Below are 26878 nucleotides of genomic sequence, written 5' to 3' on the forward strand. Positions count from 1 at the left end.
ATAATTATATTAAAAGGAATTGAGCTCCACCCTAAGCTCTACTGACTGTAAAACACTAGTGTGGGTATACATAATGATGTAATGATATCGCGTCTATTTTTGTAGTAGTTACGTAATAGCTTGCGGAGTCAATTATGGGGAAGTCCCAGGGACTTTGATCATGTATTACGTAATTAGCATTGCTGGCAAATTTAACCACCCTATAATTCATGTAATTGTAAACAGTTCATTACGAGGTTTAGGAGTTAGTAATACGTAGTTATTCTGTATATTGCTATACTATCTTGGCTACGACGAAAGCCGAGGACCAGTGCTGAACTAGGACTCGTTCCAAGACCACTTGCCAAGCCGCCGAAAGGACTTACGTACCTTCTTCACTGAAAACTATTAAAGAGTACTACTTGGACTCAGAGTACTGCAACAGTATGGGCAGCAGGTTCAATGCAGGAATGCTGCTGATTGTTTTAATTTTCGTTGCTGCTCTTGAAATACGCCAGACCTTTGCTGGGTGAGTTTCTTAGTGTACTAAGTATTTAGGCCGGTAAATATAGCTAATTATTGCATATTTTTAAATCTTTGAAGTTAGCTACTAGCTAGATGCTGGAGCTACGCTGTCGCTGCAGCTGAGTGCAGCATCTATCAACGTTGAAACCGGGTCACTACTGCTGACCCGGATGACCCACTGACCCGGATTAATTAAAGCCGAGGCGTGCGATAAGAGCTATGTTTTGGCTAGTCTCGAGCGAGCGAGCGAGACTACGTTTTGAGCATTCGATTCGTGTTGAGTAAATATTGCAACTTCAGCTTAGCTGTAGGTTGAAGACCAAAAAAAAAAAAAAAAAAAAAAAAAGGCAGGTTATATAGAGCCGGTACCGGTTACACTGTTTTGCCGGCTATTTTGCCGGCAGTGGAAGGTATAATACTTAGAATGTTACGTGCATTAAAAAAAAACTTGTACAAAAAACCTAAGAAAGCGAAAAAAAAAAGTCGTCTAAGCGAGGGTTCGAACCCGGGCATCCGTACTCATAAGCAATGTTTGTAACGATTATACCACCGGTGCTGCAGCTAGTTATATTATTTAGTTTCTACGTTATAAACATCCGACTGAAGTGAACAAGAGTGAAGAAGAAACCAAAGCTGAACCCTAGCCTACCCCTAACGCTAAGGAACTACTTTTCGCATCCCCTAAAGTTGAATGCTCGGGGCAACCTACTAGACGCGTGCCCTAAAGTTGAATGCTCGGGGCAACCTACTAGTGCCGGCACAATATTGGTCAGTCTATCTGTCTCATTTTATCAACAAAAGCAAGAGCCACACAGAGTACCTCTTTACAAAAAAGCAAACTGGGACATAATACGAAGTAGACTATCTGATCTGTCACTTGAATATTTTAATTTAAACAGCACCTCAGTCAGAACTGTTGATGAAAACTGGTCCTTTTTTCAAGAAAACTTCCAAAGCATTATAGATGATCATGTCCCTTTTAAAACACTACGTAAAAATACTCGTCTGCCCTGGATGACAGCCGAACTCACACGCCTAATAAGAAAAAAGAAACGAGTATATAAGAGGGCTAAACGTCACAAGCGAGACTCAGATTGGTCAGAATAGAAAGATTTACAACGTAAAGTACGTCAAATGTTAAGACATAAGCACAGGGCTTATATTACTAACATTATTTCATCCTCAAACGATAACAAATTGTTCTGGAGATATATTAAAGCTAAACAACAAGATATTACAGGAATTACTACCTTAAAAGGTCCTGATGGTGAAGCTATAACAGAGTCAATAGATAAAGCAAATATCTTAAATGAACATTTTAAATCTACATTTACCACAGAACAATTTGATAACTTTCCTTCTAAGTCCAATTCTCCGTATCCATCTATGCCTCATTTTGAGATTACCACACAAGGAGTTTACAATATACTAAATGAAGGTAATTCAAACAAATCTCCAGGTCCTGACAAGTTACACCCTTATGCCCTAAGAGCCACAGCAGCAGAGATATCACCTATGCTTACCCACATCTTCCAACAGTCTCTCAGCTACAGTAGATTACCAACTCAATGGAAGCATGCATATGTCACACCAGTTTATAAAAAAGGAGACAAATCAGATCCCAAAAACTACCGTCCAATATCACTAACTTCAGTAATCTGCAAAACCATGGAGCACATCATTGTCAGCCAATTAATGAAACATCTAGAGTCAACCAACATCTTAACAGAAAATCAATTCGGCTTCAGAGAACATCACTCCTGTGAATCACAACTGCTTGTGACTGTCAATGATATAGCCAAAGCAATAAACAATAAACTACAGGTAGATTTGGCAGTACTAGACTTCTCCAAGGCCTTTGACAAGGTTGCACATGCTCGACTTCTAAACAAACTGGAGTCTTATGGAGTGAGAGGAAGTTTGCTGGAATGGTTTGAATCATTTCTACACAACAGAACACAGCAAGTAGTAATAGAAGGCCGTTATTCCATATCTTGTGACATAACATCTGGTGTCCCCCAAGGCTCAGTTCTTGGACCTGCCCTTTTCCTAATATATATCAACGACATAACTACAAACATACATAGTGAGTTGCGACTGTTTGCAGATGACATTTTAATTTATAGGCCTATACACTCACCAAGTGATCAGAAGATTCTGCAGGATGACTTAACTACTCTTATAAAATGGGCAAATGAATGGCAGATGGACTTTAATGTATCTAAATGCAACATCTTACAAGTTACCACACACCATACCACCAAAACATTTACATATCAAATGAATGGAGTGCCCTTGAAATCAGTAGAAAAGATTAAATATCTTGGAGTTTACTTGAACAATAAACTTTCATGGCACGATCACATTGACTACATATGCAACAAAGCAAATCGATTACTTGGTTTCCTAAAGCGAAATTTACATTCCTGTCATAAACACTTCAAAGAATATGCCTACAAACAATTTCTGCTACCATCTATCGAATATTGTTGTGCCATCTGGGACCCACACCACCAAAATGACATTTCTAAACTTGAAATGATTCAACATCGAGCTGCTCGTTTCGTCTTAAATAAGCCTTGGAACAGACGCCACCGTGACAGTATCACAGACATGTTAAATGAACTAAATTGGCCATCTTTACAAGAACGCAGAAAGCAAGCACGCCTCATCCTATTGTACAAGATAGTTAATCATTTATTATTGGTCCCAAATCGCTGTCTGCCATCATTAAATCAAACTGCTACCAGAGCCCATCATGATCAGAAATTTAATCATATACAGTCTTCAGTAAACACGTATCTCTATTCATTCCTACCCAGAACTATTCCCCATTGGAACGATCTATGTATCCCTAATCTATCTACCATTGATCTTGAAACATTTAAACAATCAACTACTCCTACTTTGTAACTGAAACTTAGCACTTATTGTATTTATTGTAACTTAGCCCTCACTGTAATTTAGTATTCATTGTAATTCTAGCACTTATTGTAACTTACCACTTACTGTAATTTAGCACTAGTTGTAACCTAGCACCTATTGTAACTTAGCACTTATTGTAACTTAGTACTAATCATTATTGTAACCTAAATTATAGGCACTTATGTTATTGTAACTTAAACTAGGCACTTATGTGTACGTACCTTGTACATTAGCGTAAAAACCCTGTTGGGTGTTTGCTAATCAATAAATAAATAAAAATAAATAAAATAAAAATAGCCGTTAGTGTTTGCACTGAAACCGGTACCGGCTAAATATACACTTCGAAAAAAAAAAGGTCATCACCTACTAACAATAGCTACCCCTCACCATAGATACCCTCAGTTTCGTGCTACATACTGCACTTACTAATAAATGGGCATAGCTGAGCATATGTTGGTAACGTGATAAGTGGGCGTGGCTCACGAAAGAGCTACGCGATAGCGTTTATAAGTTTCCACGTCGTCAAACGAACAATTTGGTTTCTCACGTGATCCAATCCGGGTCAGACCCGGATAATTTGTAAACCGGGTCGGACCCGGATGACCCGGAGAAAATGTGACCCGGATGGCCCGACCCGGTTTCAAGTATGGCTGCAGTCCAAGGGATTCAAAACTCGGAAAAATACTGTATGCAGGACCGCCCACAGGGGGGGGGGGGGGGGGGGCAACTGGGGTATTTTGCCCCGGGCCCCAGCCTGAAAGGGGCCCCAGGAGGCCTCATGAAGGGCCCCCCGAATACCTGTTTAAAAGATCGATATACTCTAATAGAGCAGTCAGATCTAAATACTCTAATAGAGCAGTCACAGTATTCTTCAGAGGAGCAGTGTAGCAAGCTTATAGATAAGGAGATATGGTTGGTGATGGGTAGTTATTGCCATTGCCAGCAGGTTGTGACCTTTTTTTTTTTTTTTTTTTTTTTTTTTTTTGGTCTTCACCTTACAACTTGGGTCAAGGGCTCCAACTTTAACTCTTTGCCCTGGGCCCCTTAATTTCTCTGGGCGGCCCTGGCTGTATGATAACAGCCAATTGCAAAGATTATTAGATCGTACAAATTAATGTGCAGTTTGAACTTTCATTGGCTACTTACGGGTATCTAAATTATGTAGATCCCTTTTTTATGTCTCAATACACAGGGTTTCCAATGTAAAAAAAATCAACATCTTAAAAATAATTTGCTAGCTAACTGCTATACATGTTGGACTAAACTGAATACAGCTACGGTGGCGATAACTTTCATTGCCTTCTTGGGGTAGAAATAAATCAAAATATCTGCAAAATTGACATTACGAACTGTAACTCTCAGGAGCCTTGATCCTTTATGACAATACTGGATGGAGTTCAGCCTTCCTTTGTGAGTAAATCTTCACATAAAATCATTGGTAGCTATAGTTTGATTTGTGAGGTAAGTTTCCTGTCACTGCATCATTTGAACATGATTTTGTGCTTGAAAACAGATTTTTGTCTACGGACACCAAACGAATGATAGCCAAAACTCCCTCACACCACAGTAGTAGTCAGTTATCCATCAACAAAGAAGTCACATATGAAGTATGGTTAGATTTGAGCATCTCTAACTATCTGGATGAGTGCAAAATATGATTTACCGAAAATTACACCTTGACTATATCAAGTGCCACTGAAATACTTAAAAATAGAAATCTTGGAGTATAAAAAAACTGTAAGTCTAGTTAGATCCATAAAGTATAGCTAGCAACGATGTTATCATCGTCAGGACCTTTAACATAAAACTATTGGGGTGCTAAGGCAATAACACTATGCTCACATGATTTCCACTGTAATCATGATTTATCTTGTGCAGTGCTTTAACAGTGTCTATACACACTAATTTTTATCCTGCTTAAGTAGATTGGCACAATTTTAGGCAGTGCATCATTACAGACCACTTATCTCATCAACCAAACTACCAATGCTTTTGGGTGAAGGTATACTCATAGAGGAAGGTTGAGCTTCAGTATTGTGATAAAGGATCAAGGATGCTAGGAGTTACAGCTTGTAATCTTGGATATTGCAGATATTTTGATCAATTTCTACCCCAAGAAGGTAATTATATCGCCCCCGCAGCTGTACTCAAGTTAGAGCTAGTCCAACATGTAACAGCAGTTAGCAAATCATTTTGAAGATGACGATTTTTTACATTGGAAACCCTACAATAGATCTCCATCTCTCAGTCTCAGACAATGCAAAACATAGCAATTGGCAAAGAGCATGGGCTTTTACCTGGACAGAAAATGCCATAGTAAAGTCAGGCAAAATAGATTGCTAGTTTATCATTGGCCACATCCTCAATTTTGATGTGGTTGGTCAATCAATTTTCATTATTGAAGGTAGCACCTAAAATCATGGCAACTGCAGGCTATCTGCACTACAATTATCACTTATGAAAAGTCTTGTTCTTACACTTTTACCTTTCTGAAGCAGGAATAAACATTTTTCTTAGCTGCAAATGGTATCTAGTTTGTGTAAATGTCAAATTGCAGTAATGATTCTAGACTTTAGAGGTACAGCAGAATGGAAGGTGATGCAGGCAGATGATGAGAAACAATAAATAAACTTTGCCTTGCCTAATTTCAGGGAGGTGTAATCGAAACACAGGATTCCTCAGAATTTAGAAACCCTTAGGTACTGTATTAGCATCCTTGCTTCACTCAGGTGCCACTTTCAGGTTGCTAAATTCCATAGGACTCTGTTTTGATGTCTAACTATTATATATAGCTGGATGATCAAATTGATAGCTATTATAGCTTCCTGGCTTTATAGTCTCAATTGTGTCTGACATACATCCAGCTGCTTCATGATTATATCAAGCTCCAGTAATAGTGCAGCAAATACCAGACTAGTTATTCGTGCAAGCATGTTGAACAATGGCAGTAAACTGATTTCAAAAACAAGTGATACCTCAGAATGTATCATGACTTGGTATGTCACAGCAAGTTTAATGACAGACTGTGTAGCCTACCGTTTTGCAAACAAGGATTGTGGGCAGTACCACAGTTACGATTCAGTGAATGTAAAGTTATGGTTGTTGGTATGAGGAAACACTGAAGCCCTACATCAAAGTAAAAAAAGACATGGTTTTTAAACCCCAGAAATAGAAGTTAGCTAAAATTTAGTACAGTGTAGGTGAGAATCTCACAGTAAATTATGCAGGACAAAATGATTTTTGCATAATTATTAACATTAAAAGGTAACATTGTATCTACAAGCACAGCAAAAATTGAAACCATACACTACACTTACTTATTCATCCAGTGGCATAGCCAAGGGTTGGCCTGGGTGAACATGTGCCCACCCAAATTTCCCTGGGACAGTGGCGCCTGCTCGCTAAGTGACCTAAAACAATAAACGAAAATTAAATTCTTTGGTAGACAAGTCGGTTGGAGATGAAAGATACAGTGGTGACTGAATAAACCTTAAGAGTCAGAAAAAGTTGTGTACAAGTGCAGATGAGGTGTAATAAGTTAGTTTTCATTTCTAGCTTCGAATCTATGTCATTCATGCAGTAGCATTAGACTGGTGAAATAAGCTGCAGGAACAACAGCGTAGCATATTATTAACTGGCTAGATGCATTTATGCACATTTGAAACAGTTTTTAAACCAAATGTATGTAGAGTCCACTAAGGATGGACTCAGTTAATGAAATGTGTGGGTTAGTGTGCCCACCTATCCCTGTAGGCCTGACTATGTCACTGTGTTCATCTAATCGTTGTATCACATTGTTTGTGTGTGAAGTCAAATACTTCATAGTGTAGGGGAAAGCATTTCATAACACATAAGATAACATCATTAATTATCAGTACCTCAATTCCAGCAATTTTCATACTGTTTATGGAGTCGAGTGCTTCAAAGTGGAGTTAAACTACATGCACCTGCACCCGTAGGATATCTTTGTTATCAGCAACTTCACTTCAGGCTCTGATAGATCTGGTTGATACATCCTAGGGGTTTAACTATACCTTTTTAATGTTATAGTCGTCTGTTTTACTATCCACTAGGGACCTGTAAGAAGCCTGTGTAGCAGGAAGTAAAAACTTGGCACTGAATTTAGCCAGATACCATATCATCCAAAATTAATGAAGAAAAACTAGTAAAATTGTAAAATTAATTTCGAACATCAAATTTTCAAATACTAAAAGGTTTAGAATTATTTCTATCATGCACTGTTTACAGCATATGGCATCACAGTTACAATTGAAATAGAGATAGTGTTAAAGGGATACCATGTATACAAAAAAATTTGGACTGCTGCACTAGAGAAAATATTGTTTTACAGACAAGAACCTGCACAATTGATTTACCATCGCAATTAAGTTATGAAAGACAATGAAATTCTTGGCCATGTGTGGAGAGAGATTTCATCTTGATGCAAAGCCGTGATGTACTAAATGTTTCTACGCATTTCAGCTTCAAGCAAGGTTTCATGTAAAGTTGGAATTTGATTGTGGTATCCATGCCTTGTACTAGTTTCATATTGAAAGAATTTAATTTTCGTATATAGCTGTGCTCTTTAAAATTAATAGTTTAAAATTAAACTAACTCATTATAATTATGGTACATAACATTTTCAGAGATTGTAATGCATGCTGTGTGAGATTATAAGCAAGTTGTGAACCCCAACCCCCTGGTGAAAAATTCTCCTGCCACAAACTGTCCGTACCTGTTTGCTGGCTGAACTGGGCTAGGTGAGAAATAGATGCATTATTCATTACATTACTGAAGAAAAGTATATGTATCTATTACCACAAATTTTACAAAGCTGTAACACTTGCACCCATAGACTGCTATTGCTAATTCTCTTAAGTTGCAATTGTGCTAATTTTGCAAAACATACTGTACTATCTTGCTTATGGCATTGCCTTCATCTTGAATGGCGTAAAAATGCAAACTCACAATAAGTTGATATAGGTATGTCACTCTTGGCTACATTATGTCAACTTTTAAAATATGTATGTAATGCATGTTTGGTACATCAAATATGTGACTGGATTTGCAAAAAGGGATCTTCCACACATCAAATTTGCCAACTTTGACAATACATAACTTTAGATTACACAATGCTATTGGCTTGAAATGTGGTCAGTAGTGAACACCAACGTAGCTTAATGGATGGAGTGTATTTCAGATTTATGTGATTCTTGAATACCATGTTATGGTATTCCAAGTTCATAGAATTGGATGACCCTTTTAAGTGAATCCGGTCATATGAAAAGTAGTGATGTGCGATATGTGATATATATCGGTATATCATGATATTTTTTTATATCGCAGAGACAAATATAATGTTTAGCAGTAGATCCATCATAATGTCCTATCATGTGCAGACTTGATCGGTCGTGGTAGGACAAGGTAGGATATTTTAATCAATTAAAGTCAGAGTATACTAGTTAAATCAATGTTATTAGCATTGGTGGTTGTTGTTGTGAGCTAACAACTGTTGCTAATTGAATGGGAGTATGCCTAGTGCATTCATGGCCACCCCCTTGGGTTGTAAGAATGTAGTGTCTCCTAGCAACCAAGTGGTAGTTATGATTAACAGTACAAGCAATAAACCAAACAGATAAACTGTATTCCTTAGTCTCCATCCCTTTTCTTTTGGTAGCTAGGATATTATGTCTGAGCAAACTGATTTATGGTCAGACATGCAGACAATTTGGATGGCAAATGTCCAGTGACTGACCATTATATTTGTCTCTGATATCGTGATATGATATAAAATCATTGTATCGTGATATAAGCCCTAGGTATAGATTTTAGCTATGACTACAACAAAATGTACCCAAGGTGTCATTGTACACTGTACATACTTTTTTTGATAAAAGAGTTGTGTGCTAGTCATCTACCATGTTGTATTGTACTTCTAGTACATTATTACTAACACAAGCTGAGTGATGATTTGTATATCGTGATATATATCGTATCGTAATATACTGTTGCAATAATCGTGATAGGAAAATATTCTATATTGCACACCATTAATGAAAAGTAGTTTTGATTTGGTGATACCAAGAGTTAATAATAAGAGAGGAGAGTGTCTAACGCCATATAGTCCTGTAATAGATGATTGCACAGAAGCTAAACGGCTTCTTTTCCGCGTAACGTACAGACTGGCTAGTATATTTTCGCCTTTAACCACAAATGCTACCCCAGACACAAGGGCGTGCATTCAACTCGATGTTCAAGTTCACCATGAAGAGCATCGCTCTGTTGCGTAAAGAAGTGTGGCTGTTAACCTCGAAGATAACTCTGGGAGGGAGTGTCTGAGAAACCAATAAACACTGAACCAAAGGCGGAGTATCCTTCGAATTTTCACTGCGTCGCCATGTTACCCTACTTTGAGCATTCTTGAATTGAAGGAGCACTGTTCCCTGTACATACAGCTCAGTCTTTAGTTCAGTCTTTGAATATTCTCGAAGATTCATCACGGTGCGACTAAACTAATTGCAGTAAGGAAACGAACAAATACTATAACCCTATACGTTACACAGAAAGGAAGCCGTTTAACTTCTGCGCAATCATCTATTACTGGCCTATACAGCGTTAGATACTCTCCTCTCTTATTATTAACTCTTGGTGATGCAGTATAATGTGTATTCTCTGAAATTACATGTTAAATTACAAATGTAATCTACACATGTCATGTATATGATGGCTTGACAATTTATAATTATATATCTATATAGATATTGCAGTGTGACAAAGAGTTTAACCAAATATAAACCAACATATTATACTCAATACAAAACAACTTCTTACCATTGTGGATGGTGGATATTCAAATCGTGGGCAACATGTTACAAGTTAGTTTACAATATCATTCTCTATGCATAGATTCACTTGAGGTTATGTTGTCAAACCGTAGAGCAAAGTCTTACCAAGTATCTACCCAAACCAGATATGTTGAGTACTACCGTGATTGGGAATGCTGTCGATACTATAGTGGAACAGGGTGTGACCGTATGTGGTACTATAGCATATAATGTACATGTACTTTGTACAACTGTGTATTTTTTGAAGGCCATTAAGCCTATTTGCCCACTATGAAGTTAGCTTGGTTAAGCATTGGTTAGTTAGTACGTATGTCAATTGAATAGAAATGTTTTTCAATGTAGAAACTCTTAATAAGATTTACTTTGAGTTGTTTGGAAACCATTATTTTTGGTCTAACCAATATCTATTGTGTATTCATGACAGGTTTGCAAAGTTGGTTCCTTATCTTGACATTTTGCCAAAAATGATAACCTGTAACTGCTAACTTTGTCTAACTACTTTCACTAACTTTTGCATTGTTGCACATATTTAGAGCCTGATTGTGGTTACAAGGGCTGTCGCAATGGAGGAACCTGCACTTCACCATTTAAGTGTAAATGTGCTCCAGGATGGACTGGTGCAAACTGTGAACAAGGTAAGATAATGACAATTACATAACTGAGAATGTATAATTTTTAATTTACTTTTAATATAAGACAAGGATGAATGCTCTACTGATAATACATGTGATCACAATTGTCAGAATACACGTGGATCCTTCACGTGTTCATGTTATGATGGCTATCAATTAAGGTCTGACGGTAGAACATGTGAAGGTAATAAAACTCTACATTATCATTCATATCTGACTAGGTTTACTATTTTTTCACATAATTATGTAACCACAGTGTGTACATGTATGTGTGTTATTTACAGATGTTGATGAATGTAGTGAGGGTAACAACCAGTGTGATCAAAATTGTATGAATAATATTGGATCATATTCTTGTTCATGTAAGAGTGGATTTGTGTTGTCAGGTGAACATTCCTGCAAAGGTATATATCAAATAGTACCTTGGTCTGCACTTATGTACTTTAATTGCAACAGATATCAATGAATGTCAAACTGATAATGGAGGATGTACGCAAACATGTGATAACACTGATGGATCTTATCAGTGTTCCTGTTGGGATGGATATGAGTTAACTAGTGATGGTCACACCTGTACTGGTATGTAAGCTATTTCATTGTACGTAGTATGTCACTAAGGTATTACTAGCTAACACATCTGTTGAGACATAGCTTATGTAGGATTGATATGTAATGAAGACCAATCCCTACAGATACTAATGAGTGTGTAAAATTCCCCAATGGAGGATGTGATCACATTTGTACTAACACTAATGGTAGCTACAACTGTTCTTGTCATGATGGATATGTTCTTGGAAATGATTCCTCCAGTTGTATTGGTATGTGTGAAACATTGTGTGTGGCTAATAGTTACTGTTGTGATTCAGATATCAATGAATGTCAAACTGATAATGGAGGATGTACACAAACATGTAACAACATTGCTGGGTCTTTCAACTGCTCATGCTGGGATGGGTTTGAGTTCACTGAGGACAACTACACTTGTGTTGGTTAGTGTATACTGTTTAGTTGTAATGTTATCAAGCACCTGGTCCACTGTCTGTGTTGATTATTTTGTATACAAACAGCAGTGTACCTGTGCTGCATGTACATATTAACAGTAACAGTTAATTCCTGCAAAGCTGAATTTTGATATAAACTACACTACTACTACTATGGCAATTACACAGCTGTATGTGACTAGATTTTGGAAATGACCTGTTTGTCACAGAGTGTATTTGTATATTTAATTTGTGCTTCATTGAGTATAAATAACTTACTAGGCCGGCACTACAGGTATTGTCAGTATGAGACTTTTTCTTACATGGAGGAATGTAGTACAATGAGGTACATACACTGTACCTTAACAGTGAAATACTAAAAACTGATTTGAGATACTCTAATAGAACAGTCATAGTCTAATATGTTTTCTAGCTTACCTCAGTGTTTTTGAAATTGTACTTGTGCTTATAAGGTGCTGGGAATAACAGTGAAGCATTTTGTGTAAGGGAGGCAGAATAAATGTTAATATGTGGGTGAAATACTTTTAAGTTGTCTCCAACTAGGTGATACCCCTTGTTGTCCTTAACTGTGTAGGTAATTCTAATACAATTGTTAGCATTCTCTCTACTTAAGGGCCAACAATGGCCTTTTATATTAGATCAATGCAAATGAACGTGTTTATTTGTATGTATAAGTGAGTGTAAGTCAGAAAGATGTTATCGATTCAAGAAGGCTTAATGACCTTCCTGGATGAGGCTATATCTAGAAACCAAGTAATAACTAAGCAACCTCTTAACAACTTTGACACATATGTTGGCAACATTTTCACTGAAAGTGGCATTCATGGACTTTTCAAAATGTCAAAGAAATAAGAATCAGCCTTCACATTACCAACATATTCTATACCTTTTCATAATTATATCAGAAATATGGCAGATACTTACACTCAAGTGGAGGGTGTAGACTGGAGTGGTGCAGCAGCTAGGAGAGCAAACCTCAAGCCAAGTACATCTCTCTGGAAGCTCTGGTTACATAGAAAACATGACACATTTGGCATAGTCATGTGACCATTAATTTTTAATAAATATCCTAATATTTAAATAGTAATTATTTTCACACAGATATTAATGAGTGTGAGAGATTCTCCAATGGAGGATGTGATCACATTTGTACTAACACTAATGGTAGCTACTACTGTTCATGTCATGATGGATATGATCTTGCAAATGATACCTCCAGTTGTATTGGTATGTGTGATACATTGTGTGTGGCTAATAGTTACTGTTGTGATTCAGATATCAATGAATGTCAAACTGATAATGGAGGATGTACACAAACATGTAATAACACTGATGGATCTTATCAGTGTTCCTGTTGGGATGGATATGAGTTGACTAGTGATGGTCACAATTGTATTGGTGAGTGATTTTAAGCCAGGTGTGCACCTACAGCTGGTTGCTTGCTAGCTGTGGACACACACACATTGCTTTTGAAATTTAGGCAAATAGTATAGTTTATCTGTGTAACCATGCGTGTTATGTAAAGCAAAAGATTTCAGCATTTTTTGCCATTTTTATAATTGAAGGAGAAGTGACATCATTGTGTATGGCTTTGTTTGGGCTAGTCAAAAAAAAACTGCTCTCGCTATTAGTCTCTATTTCTTCCTAATAGTATTGTACACATGTATTCAAACATTTTAAAAACCGGCATGAGTATAAGTCATGCCAACCAAAGTTTACAATTTTTTCTGCAGTGCAATAAACGTGGCAAGTTTTTAGTTTGTTACTCATTTATTTCTAATTTCCACATTAATTTACTTTACTGTATGGTAGTGATTCCTGCAAAAAAAACATACCCCTGTAGTACTGTATGATAGGGATCTCTGCATATGCACCCTTCAAAATGTCACCCATTGAAACCACCATTGAAATATCTTACATGATGAAAGCACCTTTACAGAAGAGTCTGGGTGTTCTGTCCCTAGATATAGCATTACGAACAATGAAATCCTTCAAATTTAATAAAGAAGCACCCAAACCCAATGCTTAGTCTGCCTGCCAGCTTGCCTGACCACAGTTGCAAAGCTATATAGCAGCTAAATGACGCATCATATGACCACCACACTATGCCACAATAGCAATGACATGTGCCTTTTGGGATTTTGATGAGTGTCTGTCCTCTGCACCTTACCTTTCTCTTAAATCATGCTAGTCATCATCTCTATGTAACAATACCATACCAAGGCATTAATTTTCCATATCGACATTTTCCACGTTTAGACACGACGCCATATGTGCAAAAATTATTTTGTTGCTGTAAGAAAAGGAATTACTAGCTAGTAAACACTGTACTGGTAGATTTACGCCAAGATTGACCATGCTCCTTTATGATCTAGCAACACCATTAGTGATTAGTTACCATTACACACTCCATAATAATAATTTAGCTGTACTTATTGTGATCAGTCGTATCAACCACACCTCTTACTGGCAGCACAGTGAAAATCAAGTACACCCTCTCTATCCTGTATAAGCCAGTCATCTGAGGCCTACTTGAGATATTCTATAAAGCAGTCATCCTAACACGAACAACAGCCATATTCAGTACTCTAATAGAACAGTCACAACATAAAACAATTAAGGTAAATATGTGACCGGATTTCATATAACCAGGCTTCCACACACACAAAATCAAACTTATGGATTGCTGGTTTAATACACTATCATATTCCACACTATGCTTCCTTCAGGACTGGCAAGTCTGGTTTCTGTAGCAGCTTTCTTCCGACCCTGTCAAAGCACGAGTGGAGATTGGTGCCATTAAATGGCCATGGCTTTGTGATAATGGTGTGTAGTGAGCTGGGACTTCACAGAGAGCTCGCCAATAGTGTTCTCAGTCAATTTGGAGTGATTTGAGGACCAAGGAGGGCCAAGGAGAGCCCAAACTTGGCCTCTGGATTCCATTCGTCTTCCTACTTCATTTTATACCCCCAGTTATGCCCACCCACCACCCCCCACCCTCCCACCCTATTACTACCACCTGTGATATTATAACCCGCTCAAAGAAAGCTGCCAAAACAGGGCAATTTTTGGGTATCAGAAATTTATACACCCACTCAGTGATAGCTGGTAAATAGATGAATATTGGTGCAAATTTTGTTTGCACAGCTGTAGGCACTGGAAGTTGTTACACAATGATTACTTAAAATTGCCATATCTCCTAACGAAGCTTTGTGCGTCGAAGCCTGGTTTTGTCAAATTCAGTCACATATTAACATTTGAAAATTAAGTGGGGATTCAAGTGATAAAAACTAGTGAAACAAGATATATGAATGGTGGTGAGATAAGTTTTACAGGTTTTTGCAATTGAATTCGTCGCCTTTGCAATTGAATTTGTCTCAGTTGCAATTGAATTTGTCCCATTTGCAATTGAATTAGTTGGTTTTGGAATAGCCCATTTTCACACAAGGGCTAAAGAATGTGGTGGTTAATAATTGTGATTGTGCAACATCCGGTGTCCTTTAAAATGTATTGAAGCCTATGGGAGTGAGGTAAGAAATCTTCATGGGAGCCTAAACTGTACCGTTTATTCTTATTATGAGAACGAAATTGTAATCTCAAGTTGTTAACATCATGATGGTATATAGTTTGTGGAGATTCGCTGTGTTGTAAAGCGGAAAGAAGCGACTTTAGCATGGCAGAAGACTCTAGTGACTTTGTTTTCAGCATCTAGAAAGTCTACTTAGTGAGATAAGCTTTGTTATTATGTTTCTACAAAACTGGGAACAGCGCTATGCAAAATTTTATCGCTGAAATAGGCGATCTTTCATCACTGTGATTCTATCAATGCTAGGCGATTATTTCATCCGGTATAGTGGCCATGTTTTGTTGCCTAACAATCCACTATATTTATAAGAGTAAAAATACCTCACCTTAGGAAAGATGCAGCCTTTAAAAGTTAATATATCACCAGAGCCGCCCAGAGAAATTAAGGGGCCCAGGGCAAAGAGTTAAAGTGGGGCCCCAGAGGCAAGGAGGTTTCCATTCTAAATCACAACTTCACCCAAACTGTAAGTTGAAGACCAAAAAAAAAAGGTCACAACCTGCTGACAATGACAATAGATACCCTTCACCAACCATATCTCCTTATCTATAAGCTTGTTACACTGCTCCTCTGAAGAATACTGTGACTGCTCTATTAGAGTATATCAATCTTTTAAACAGGTATTCAAGGAGCCCTTCATGGAGCCTCCTGGGGCCCCTTTCAGGCTGGGACCCGGCGCAAAATGCCCCAGTTGCCCCCCACTGTGGGCGGCCCTGTATATCACTACCATTTGACACAAGATCGCTGATTTCTTGATCACAACACAGCATATCTTTCCAATTTTCACGTCATCGTTTTAGTATAGTGGCTGCTATAAAAGTACATTCTTATAATAAGAATAAATGGTATGGTTTGGGCTCCCGTGAAGTGTAAAGACCTTAGTCCCATAGGTTTCAATGCATTTTAAGGCCTCCCAAAGGACACCGGATGTTGCACAATGTGTAATAAATTAGTATTCATTACCATACCGTGAATACTTTAGCTTGCGTGGAATGGACTATTGAATTCATCGATTTTGCAGTTGAATTTGTGTTTTGCAATAGAATTCATCATGTTTGCATTACAATACATCATAAACAAAATGGCTCCAAGAAACCAACCATTCATTAAGAGATGAATTATTTACACCATGGAGTGTTACACTTGAGACACTAGAAGGTAATTGAAGCTGGTAGTATGCGAAGCTGATAGCTGTCTGACAAGTTAATTAGCTTGGTTGCGAGTGACCACACCCAATGCAAATATGGTGTAGTAGACTTTGGAATGTTGCTTATAGGCTGTAGAGGAAGAATTATTGCCTTATAAAGAATTGTTTACTACTGTGCATTTGAACAAGTTCTTGTAGCAGCTGCTACATCATGTTTTCATGTTTTCTCCAGCTGCCATTCTTGTTACAGATGAATTTAACTGCAAAAGCAACTAATTCAATTGCAAACAGGACTAATCCAATTGCAAAAGTGATGAACTCAATTGCAAATGGGACGAGTTCAATTGTAAAGTTACCAAATTCAATGGCAAAAACCTGTAATGGTCAGTCAGTGAGTGTGATTCCACATACCTTTACAGACAGTTAAACATGTTTCCTATAAATGAGTGTGGCTTCATGCATGTCCACAAGCTTCAGCACACCCTACTGATAAATTAGCATTGCTCCATGTATCCCTAGAATATCAAGCACCTATAAGTGGGCAATGCTCATGTATAGCCTTTCTGCAAGACAATAACTTACAATTAGTGAGCATTGCTAGACATAGGTCTGCAGACAGCAATGGGCAAGGATTCGTAAATTTCTACAGACTACGTAAAATACACCTACTGTGTGGCTCCACATAATGCTTACAGATAGTAGCACATAATCTTGGTAGATGGGCATGGCTCACAAAAGAAGCTGGAACCAAACTTTGACATGTTATACACTTCCACATCATCCAACTAATTAATTAATTTCACATGTGATCCAATCCAGGTCAGATTTGGATGACCCAGACAAAATGTGATCTGGGAAACCCAACCTGGTTTCAATACCAATGTGTATAATCCATAAGCATGACTTTATATGTGTAGATATCAATGAATGTCAAACTGATAATGGAGGATGTACACAAACATGTGATAACACTGATGGATCTTATCAGTGTTCCTGTTGGAAAGGATATGAGTTGAATGATGATAATCACACTTGTGTTGGTAAGATCATTGTTGTTATTCTAGATAATTATGTTGATTTCTCCGAATTTACTTTATTCAGGAAAGGATATGCAGTGATCATATATATATGTTATTTATTCCATGTACAAATATGTAGTTATGTATAGTGACTGCTCCATATTATTGATGATGATACTAATAATATTAACATAAAGCCAACTCATATTATTTAACAAGAGACATCATTTTCTTGCTGTAGATATTAATGAGTGTAAGCGGTTCTCCAATGGAGGATGTGATCACATTTGTACTAACACTAATGGTAGCTACTACTGTTCTTGTCGTGATGGATATGATCTTGGAAATGATACCTCCAGTTGTATTGGTATGTGTGATACATTGTGTGTGGCTAATAGTTACTGTTGTGATTCAGATATCAATGAATGTCAAACTGATAATGGAGGATGTACACAAACATGTAATAACACTGATGGATCTTATCAGTGTTCTTGTCGGGATGGATATGAGTTGACTGATGACAACCACACTTGTGTTGGTGAGCAAAATTTTTAATGACCAACGTGATATGTGACTGGATCTGTGAGAATTCTGCATGTTTACGCCAACCTAATTTTTCAGTACCATGCATTAAATAAACACAACGGGTGAAATATTAATGAATTACAAAAAGATTCTGTCATTTTTTTGAGCGCATGTTTTGCAATGAAGAAAGGTGCTGATGGCAAAAACTGTGGTAGCATTATGTTCCTGAGTTCAAAAATCTCTGTTTCACTCCCAGGAAGATGGAAGATATGAATGTTAATTAGTGTCACATTGGATAAGCAATTCACTCTCTTTTTTTCTGGAGTTTTTTCCTTAGCCCTGTTAATATTCTGTAATAGGAAGGACCTGAAAAACCTAACTTACCAAAGATTAGCCTGTCCATGGAGAACATGATTTCATCTCAGTAGAGGATTGTATTTGTAAGTTATTACATGCCTGTAGTTTATTTTCACAAATTGATCTTTCTGTTGTAACCACTTTGTACCACTGTAGCTTCAAAAGGTCTTGGCTTCTAGAGCTGACACCTTTATTCCTATGGGTATCTAGATAAAGGAAAGTTTTTAAATATGAAATTCAAAACTGCACTAATATAATTTGTGGGGTTCTTGTATATAATTCCAGTCACATATAGCATATCCTACATCTTAGCACATGGTAGTGTGTCATGTAGCCAGACAAGTAGGCCTGAGCCTAATATGCTCAAATTTTACCTATTATTCTTTCCAGAATTTCCCAAAAATATCTCCAATTATTCTTTTTTTTATTCTTGTATCTAACCTATTATTCCATAATAATGCTCATTTAGTTTCTGTAGTCGCTTAGTTCTCAAGATGCTGATATAAGAAGTAGTTTTACCAGAATTAGCTAGCCATAAACAAGCATTCAACTTTACACATAATTGTTGTAGCCATTACAACAGGCTTAAAATGGCTATTGGGAGTAATGATCAAAGGGTTTTCAATTATCAGTGTATTAAAGCTAGAGCTATAACTACATGCTAAGTTTAGTGGATAATGGTATCAATACGTTTGTTGAAAGACTTAAAGAAACGCACTGGTATAAGATGTACAAGTATGAGAATTGTGTCTGCAATTAAATCCCTGATGCTGTCTGCAGATTGTTAACATGAAACGATCTGACTGCTCTATTAGAGTATTTGAGCGTTTTATTAAAGTATATCGATCTTTTAGAGGCTCTTCAGCCCCTTTCAGCCAGCACTCGTATAATAACGCCAGCTATCTATCATTCTTAGTAGCTTATTTCGTTCTTCTAGCTAACCAAGAAGAGGCACGCCCCTTAATTCCACTGATTATTCCCGTAGACGTCCGATAATTCTTAAATTGTTCTTGTAACAAGCCTATTATTCCGGAATTATTCTAAGGAAATTGACGACCTATTATTCTCAAAATTATGCCGGCATATTAGGCACAGGCCTACAGACAAGATAATGTTGTATTAATTTTAAAGTACAAATCAGGGGGCATAGCCAGGATTTTCTGGAAAGGGGTTCAGATTTGAAGTGCACAAATGTCTTTGGGGGAAAGCCTGGGTACTTCCCCTGAACCACATTTGAAAAAAAATTAATGATGCATACACAAAATGTGCCCTTGGGCAAAGGTGCTGTTGGTGCATCTAAAACCTATACATTGCTGTTTATGCAGCTTATAGAAACTATAAACCTATTGTAATACTAACTAATCTTCATTCCCAGACACTGACATATTATACTGACAGCCCAACTTCACTAAACGTCTTAGCAGATGGGAGCTCTCCACATTTCAATCCCTAATAGTTGGCAATACTTTCTGGAAACTTCCAGGTATACGTATACACTATTCTCGGTCAGTCCTCCTGTTGACTTCAGACTTGGCTTGTACTCCAATATATTTGACACATCATGTGCCTGCAACATGTGACAATAAACAAGACATTCATTATGTAAATATACACCAAGCATTCACAGATTGTGCTAATCTGACACATGTACAACAACATGACCACACTCAAGTTTATTGCAGCTGCTACCTTGTAATACGCCTCAACCATTTGAACCAACAGTTCTTTGCCATTTCCACCATGAATCACATGCACAACTGATCATGTGATGTAGTACTTGACTTATCAATGATTCAGCATTTAAAACAATACGATGTGACCCTCAAATGTATTACGCAGAGCCGCGTCAGTGTGCAAGTAGCTACCGGAGAGCTCAGGGCTGTAAGGTTTGGTGTGATTTTCAATTTTAAAACTTCTGTTTCTGAAAAAGGGCTTAGTCCGAACCCATCAAACCGCCCGGGCTATGCCCTTGCAAATGGAGGTTCTTGGGTAGCTGCTTTAGCATTTTTAATAATTATTGCATAGCATTTGCTTAATTTTAATTCCATGTATTTTGTGATTCAGTAATTATTTTGTAATCCACCTTTTCACATGTAAATATCTGGTTGCTAACGAACTAGAACAGAACAAACTGCTTAAAACTGAATGTAGTGTGATTGTATCTAGGAATACAGTGTACCAGTGCTATTTTCATTTTGCAAGTACTTGAAATTTTCTGGCTTTCAAGTGCTCAGAGTATTGTAGCTGATTAAGTTATATAGTTGGGGAGGGCAAAGTGTTGTTTGAAAAATGGCAGAGGAACGGTAACCTAATTTAATATACAGTTTTAAATCTGCACCTATACAGCGTTGTGCTCATATACATTAGTTACCAGCCTCTTATGTCCCATTCAAAATATCCTGATAAAACTGATGTACCCTTTTATGATCTGCATGTTACAGCTGTTAGCGTGGTTGTATGTACTATATACGTCTACCCAAAGAGGATTACCTTTATTAAAATACTGAAATTTAAGTACACTGTATATAGTTCTCAGGGATTCCAGTGTTCTCTATAGGTGGTGATGTGCTGCTGAAGCTTTGCTTTGTGTGGAGCTTTGCATGTGTGGGAACTTTGCATGTGTGTGGAGCTTTGCATGTGTGGGAGCTTTGCATGTGTGTGCAAGTGTGCATAATTGTATACGTGCATGCACATAAATGAAAAAGCTTATGAAGGACTATATGCAATGAAGTGCCTGAAACTTTAATTTAGGGATGGAATTTAATGCTATGTATGTTATTCCTACATACTAGATATTAATGAGTGTGAGAGAATCTCCAATGGAGGATGTGATCACATTTGTACTAACACTAATGGTAGCTACTACTGTTCTTGTCGTAATGGATATGATCTTGGGAATGATACCTCCAGTTGTATTGGTATGTGTGATACATTGTGTGTGGCTAATAGTTACTGTTGTGATTCAGATATCAATGAATGTCAAACTGATAATGGAGGATGTACACAAACATGTGATAACACTGATGGATCTTATCAGTGTTCTTGTTGGGATGGATATGAGTTGACTGATGATTACCACACTTGTGTTGGTGAGTAATATTAGTTACATCTAAATGTTTATATTTTAGAAGAAATGCAAGTGCAGTAAGTTTTTTTCATGGTGCCACCTTTGCTTTACTGATAAGTTACACATAACTGTATGTGTATTTATACTATATTTTGAACTTTCAAGTTTGATATCCATAAACCATTTCACAACTGGAATCGTGTATTAAATGTTTCCCTATAGACATGACAACAAATTATTTGTAATAAATGCTTGGAATTCATTTATCAGAGATACACCAATTATGTCAGAATTATTTAGGGAATAATGGATGGCAAAAGGATTGAAAATAACCTGATGATTTTCAGGAATAATAATTTTTTCAGAAATAATTAATTGCAATGATTATCATAAACTCCACCTAAAATTTACAATAGAAAGTTTTTTTGAAGGGGTATGTTTGACTAAAATACAGAATGGACTGGAAACAGACTGGGAAAAAATATATATATATATTTATGCCAAAACAGGTCGCTCGAAAAAATATCAAATGCAAAGTGTCTGTAAATAAACAATCTTGAAGCCTACTTATGCCAATATTAAGCACTGTACTTTGAATTAGTAGCTCTTTATCTGTCCAATCAAATTAAAGCACACTCTTTGTATTGTGCCTATTTTCAGCCCATTACACAGTGTTGCAAATGAAGAACAGCAATAGAAGTGCCTCTGTAATCAATCCAGTCACCAAGGAAATTTAAAATACAGACGACTACCATTAACAAAACATAGGGAAGCCTTGCATCACACTACCACAAATCAACACCTTGGGCTGTCAGCAAAATGTGGAAATGGGACACAAAGGTAAGTCCACGATGCATGCATTTTACATACTGTGGTATGCAGAAAGGCTCATCTCGGGACAAAGCAATGTCGAACAGTGAAAACATCAAGCCTGTAGCCTTAGCTGTTAACAAGTTATGCTTGTCTGAAGGAATAAGGCAGGCAGGAAGTTAGTCAGTAGAAAATCCATTGAATAACTTTTTTTTAAACTTTGTAACTATCTACTGTAATGGAAGCATTTAGAGTTGTAATGAAAGACATTTTTGGGCTTGATTATTCCTAACTAATACTGCCAAGGTGCAAGGATGATATTGTAAAGCTGGATATTTTTGGCCAGAAAAACCCAAACCTCCATGATCCCTAATAATAATAATAAGAGTTTTTAAAAAATAACCATATAGTCTACACAATGGAAAGTAAAGATTTTAATGCAACTTTTCTGTCAGAAAGATTTTAGGCCATACAGTGTATGTGTTTTTGTATAAGTACTGTAGCACCTGAACCAGCCATTGCTTTGATTGTTAACAGTTTAATGGTGTTGATTGTATTATAAGGAACATTAGGACACTATTTATTAGTGTGAGGATATTCTCACAAAGGTGACAGCCAAAGTTTTATGGTTTGTGGTTTGCATTCTTTTGGCTCCTGTTATGTAAGCAGTAGTTGTATAATTGAATTTTGACAATAGTGAACAATGTTGTATGTAGGTGTATGGTACATGTGATTTGTGCTTTAGGTTGTGAGATATTGTGATTTATATAGAGTGACCTTTTCTCTACAGAAAAAAATTGTGATGAAAGAATAAATTAATTTCCAAATGATTCTTTTTTTTCTTTACCTTTGTCTATTCTCCAAAATCACTCCTAGAAGTAATTCTAGAGACACAGAGCAATTACAATCAAGATACACATTTAGGATAGGTGATAATTAGATGTATTGGCTTATTGAATGCTATAACATTCTAACTCCTTTGCTGCCATGATTACCGTACGGAGGGAAACTTTGGAGGGGGGAAAATTTGGCGAATCAAGCAAAATATCACTGTTGGCGAAATAAAATTTGGCGAATTGTTAGCAAAGCGCACGCCGTGTTGAATTAATTAGATCACTGAAGCGAGAACTGGAGTGCCACGCCTCTCAGCGATTCGGCGCCTGGAGTCAGCTACCAAATAAAAGGTAATACTATATAAACAGTATATCTACACCCTCTGGAATAGTGAATATCGTACTTAACATGGTAGGACTCGCTATACTTGTCATGCCCGTTTCGAGTTGAAGTTTGAGGATACCACGTGTACAGTAACTATAGCTACCTAGTGAGGTAGTCAAGGCAGGCTTGGCTCTAGCGTAATGTCTGGCCCACTATCCCTTGGTTGAGTAGAAAATTGATTAGTTCGAGGCTCGGTTTGCTATTTTCTTCGCCACCAAAATATTTGGATGGGGAAAATTTGGCGAATTCATGGTCAGTCGCCAAATTCGCCAAATTTTAACGGCGCCAAAGTTTCCCTCCATACGGTACTGTTTATACATAGCACAAAGACACTATATGACATCCTTAGCGGTTACAGGGTTAAATACAAAATAAGTAGAACCTAATTTGTTATAGGGATCTGCTGAATCTGCATTTGATTTTACCAGCTATGCTATGCTGTGGTGCTCAAACAATTTGCCTATTATGCTCAATTTATGCCAAGGTTTCTAATTTGTTAACAGTCAATACCTGTTATATTAGCTTGTGTGACAACATACAAGCTTTCGTGTTACCAGTGCTATACATATATAGTACTGTTGCAAGCTAATAATGTAATTGTACTGTTAAATGTACATACTATACAATTATTTGTTCTTACAGATGTCAATGATTGTGAAGAATTCCCCAATGGAGGATGCGATCACATTTGTACTAACACTATTGGTAGCTACTACTGTTCTTGTCATGATGGATATGATCTTGAAAGTGATGCTGTCAGTTGCATCGGTATGTGTTTCATAAATGTGGCTGAATTTTGGAAAAAAACATTCCAAATTGTACATTAGAAGTTTTGAGATAAACAGTTTTAAAGTATTTTAGTCAGCATAACTTGCGGAGGATAACAAGCATGTGTATGAAATTTACACAAGAGATGCATCAATCTATTACCTTTCAGACCATTTCCAGTACTTGTAGCTGCTTGTAGAGTTTCCAGCAAACATGATAGAAAATCTGAACATTTGGATGAGCGAAGTAGTATCACAAGTGCTCACAAAGGGGAGGAGGGTGTGGGGTGTACAAGAGATAGACTTCAAAATGGAGGCAGACCACGGCTGAGGTCCAGACATGAGATTACAGGGTTGTGCTGGCTTCTTAGTGGCTAATACACAGCAAAATCAACAGAAAAAAGTTTATCAGGCCATCCACCTGAAAACTACTGATTCTTGCCAAACCAGGCCCTTCAGAAGGCTATTTGAGCTCTCCACACCACTCAGAAAAGACACCTGTTAAAGCCAGCCTCAAGTAGTTTGAGTATAATACTGAGGGTCAAAACTAGTAGTACGATAGTGTAGCTATCCACTGGTGGTGTTTGTTTGATTTTGCGATTTGGATCGTTTTTGTACAATCTGGTCACAAATGATAGTTAGGTTGGTAGTAGCTTTAAAACATTATAGCTTCTGTACGTAGTTCATGCTATTTATTTTAACAAATTAAAACTAAGTAGAGTGATATGTGTACTTATGTTAGTTACAAGGTACATGATACATGCAGTATGTTAATTAAACTATTGGTATTGGACATGCAGTCTCTTATCACTAGGGCTGGGCGGTTTCTCGGTATTATAGTAATACCGCGGTATTGCAATGAAACGATATCTGCATCGCGTAGATTTCGGTGAAACGATAATATCACGATATCGATATTATTACGATTTTTAGTGTTTGTGACAGCTTATTAAGCCCTTAAGGTTGTTATAATGTACCTCAAATAATCACGTGATACTACTGCAAACAAGGACCTAGTACTAGCTAGTCAATTTTTTTACAAAGATCGAGATACTCTAATAGAACAGTCAGCTAGGATCGAGATACCCCGATAAAGCAGTCAGCTACTCTAATATAGCAGTCATCTTTAATAACCACGATAAATAGTAATATCGTGATATATTTCTGCACGATATATCGTGAAGCGAAACTCCAATACCGCCCAGCCCTACTTATCACTACATTTAATCTGTTCATAGCCTTAACAGCACTTTATATACATATCATTATAATCAAACTTTAAAATCTGTTCCCATGCATTTAATGTCCATTGACTACAACATAATATGTGACCGGATTTGCAAAAAGGTACCTTTTCCACACATTTGACATACCAGCAAACAAAACGCTGTAACACTTGACTCCATATGCTAATTACCTTTCGCTTAGTATCAAAATGTAGCCAGATACTGTAGCTACATTTATTGAAAATTTCAAGCAATTATATGCCATGATCAAAATGTTATGAAGTTTCAAAGTTCAAAAAATGGGTCAAATTTTGTGTGTGAAAAAGGTACCTTTTCGCAAATCCGGTCACATATGTAATTAATTTTAGTTGTGCTTATTTATATACATCACCATTTGGTCACAGATATTGATGAGTGTGCTGACTTCAATGGTGACTGTGAGCACAACTGTACCAACACTAATGGCAGTTATTACTGTACATGTGATGAGGACTACACACTTGATAAGGATGGTCACAACTGTACTGAATATTCTAGTTGGTGTGAGCATTTACACTGCATAGCAATAGGAAGTGCTGTTGGAGTTATGATCATCATTCTGACAGGTGAGCAGTTGGCATCATGTTATTATGTGTATTATGTTTGTCTTGTATAAACCTTTCGCAGTCACTGTCATTATAATTGGAATAATGTTGGTGCTTTGTAAAAAGAGGCAAACTAATGGCTGTATAAAGAATGTCAAATATGTGAAGTTGAATGAGCCAGACTCACAACATGCAGTGGTGACAACTAAACCAACTAATAGCTGGGACTACAAGAAGCTGGAGGAGAATTGTGAGGACGATAACCTTGCAATAAACAATGATGATAATGATGACAATGATGATTACAAAAAGAATTCTGACTGAGTATTCACTACATGACATATTGTACATACATACATACATACACAACGTGTTGGCAGCAGTCATTTTAAGGATTTTTTGTAATGGACTTTTATGGTTTGCAGATTCACTTATTTATGAATGTGGTAGGCAATAAATTATCAGTCATAATAAAACAAATTGGTCCAGATGAATTTCACATCTCTGTACCTTGAGACTTATTATAATGGTCAAGTCAACATATGTAGCATCATATATTATATGCACATGTTTACATTTGGAGTTTTTTAGCTCAGTGGTAATCTACAGCTATAGCTTTATTATTGCGTATTAAGAATTTATCACAGAAAAAGTATGCACCACTGTAT

General features: G+C 37.0%; 1 protein-coding gene across 1 annotated transcript; it reads left to right on the top strand.

Annotated features, from left to right (window-relative positions):
- Positions 1-211: 211 nt before the first annotated feature.
- Positions 212-26619, top strand: LOC136266724 (fibrillin-2-like). The gene is made up of 19 exons (XM_066061746.1): positions 212-508; positions 10188-10304; positions 10367-10461; positions 10808-10909; positions 10971-11090; positions 11191-11310; positions 11363-11485; positions 11599-11724; positions 11773-11895; positions 13009-13134; positions 13183-13305; positions 17555-17677; positions 17898-18023; positions 18072-18194; positions 21331-21456; positions 21505-21627; positions 24276-24401; positions 26031-26231; positions 26293-26619. The coding sequence occupies exons 1-19, from the start codon at positions 426-428 to the stop codon at positions 26532-26534; spliced, it is 2448 nt and encodes an 815-aa protein (XP_065917818.1). The 5' UTR covers positions 212-425; the 3' UTR covers positions 26535-26619.
- Positions 26620-26878: the final 259 nt, after the last annotated feature.

The sequence above is a fragment of the Dysidea avara genome, chromosome 9 (genome assembly GCF_963678975.1).
Source record: "Dysidea avara chromosome 9, odDysAvar1.4, whole genome shotgun sequence".
NCBI classification, from domain to species: domain Eukaryota; kingdom Metazoa; phylum Porifera; class Demospongiae; order Dictyoceratida; family Dysideidae; genus Dysidea; species Dysidea avara.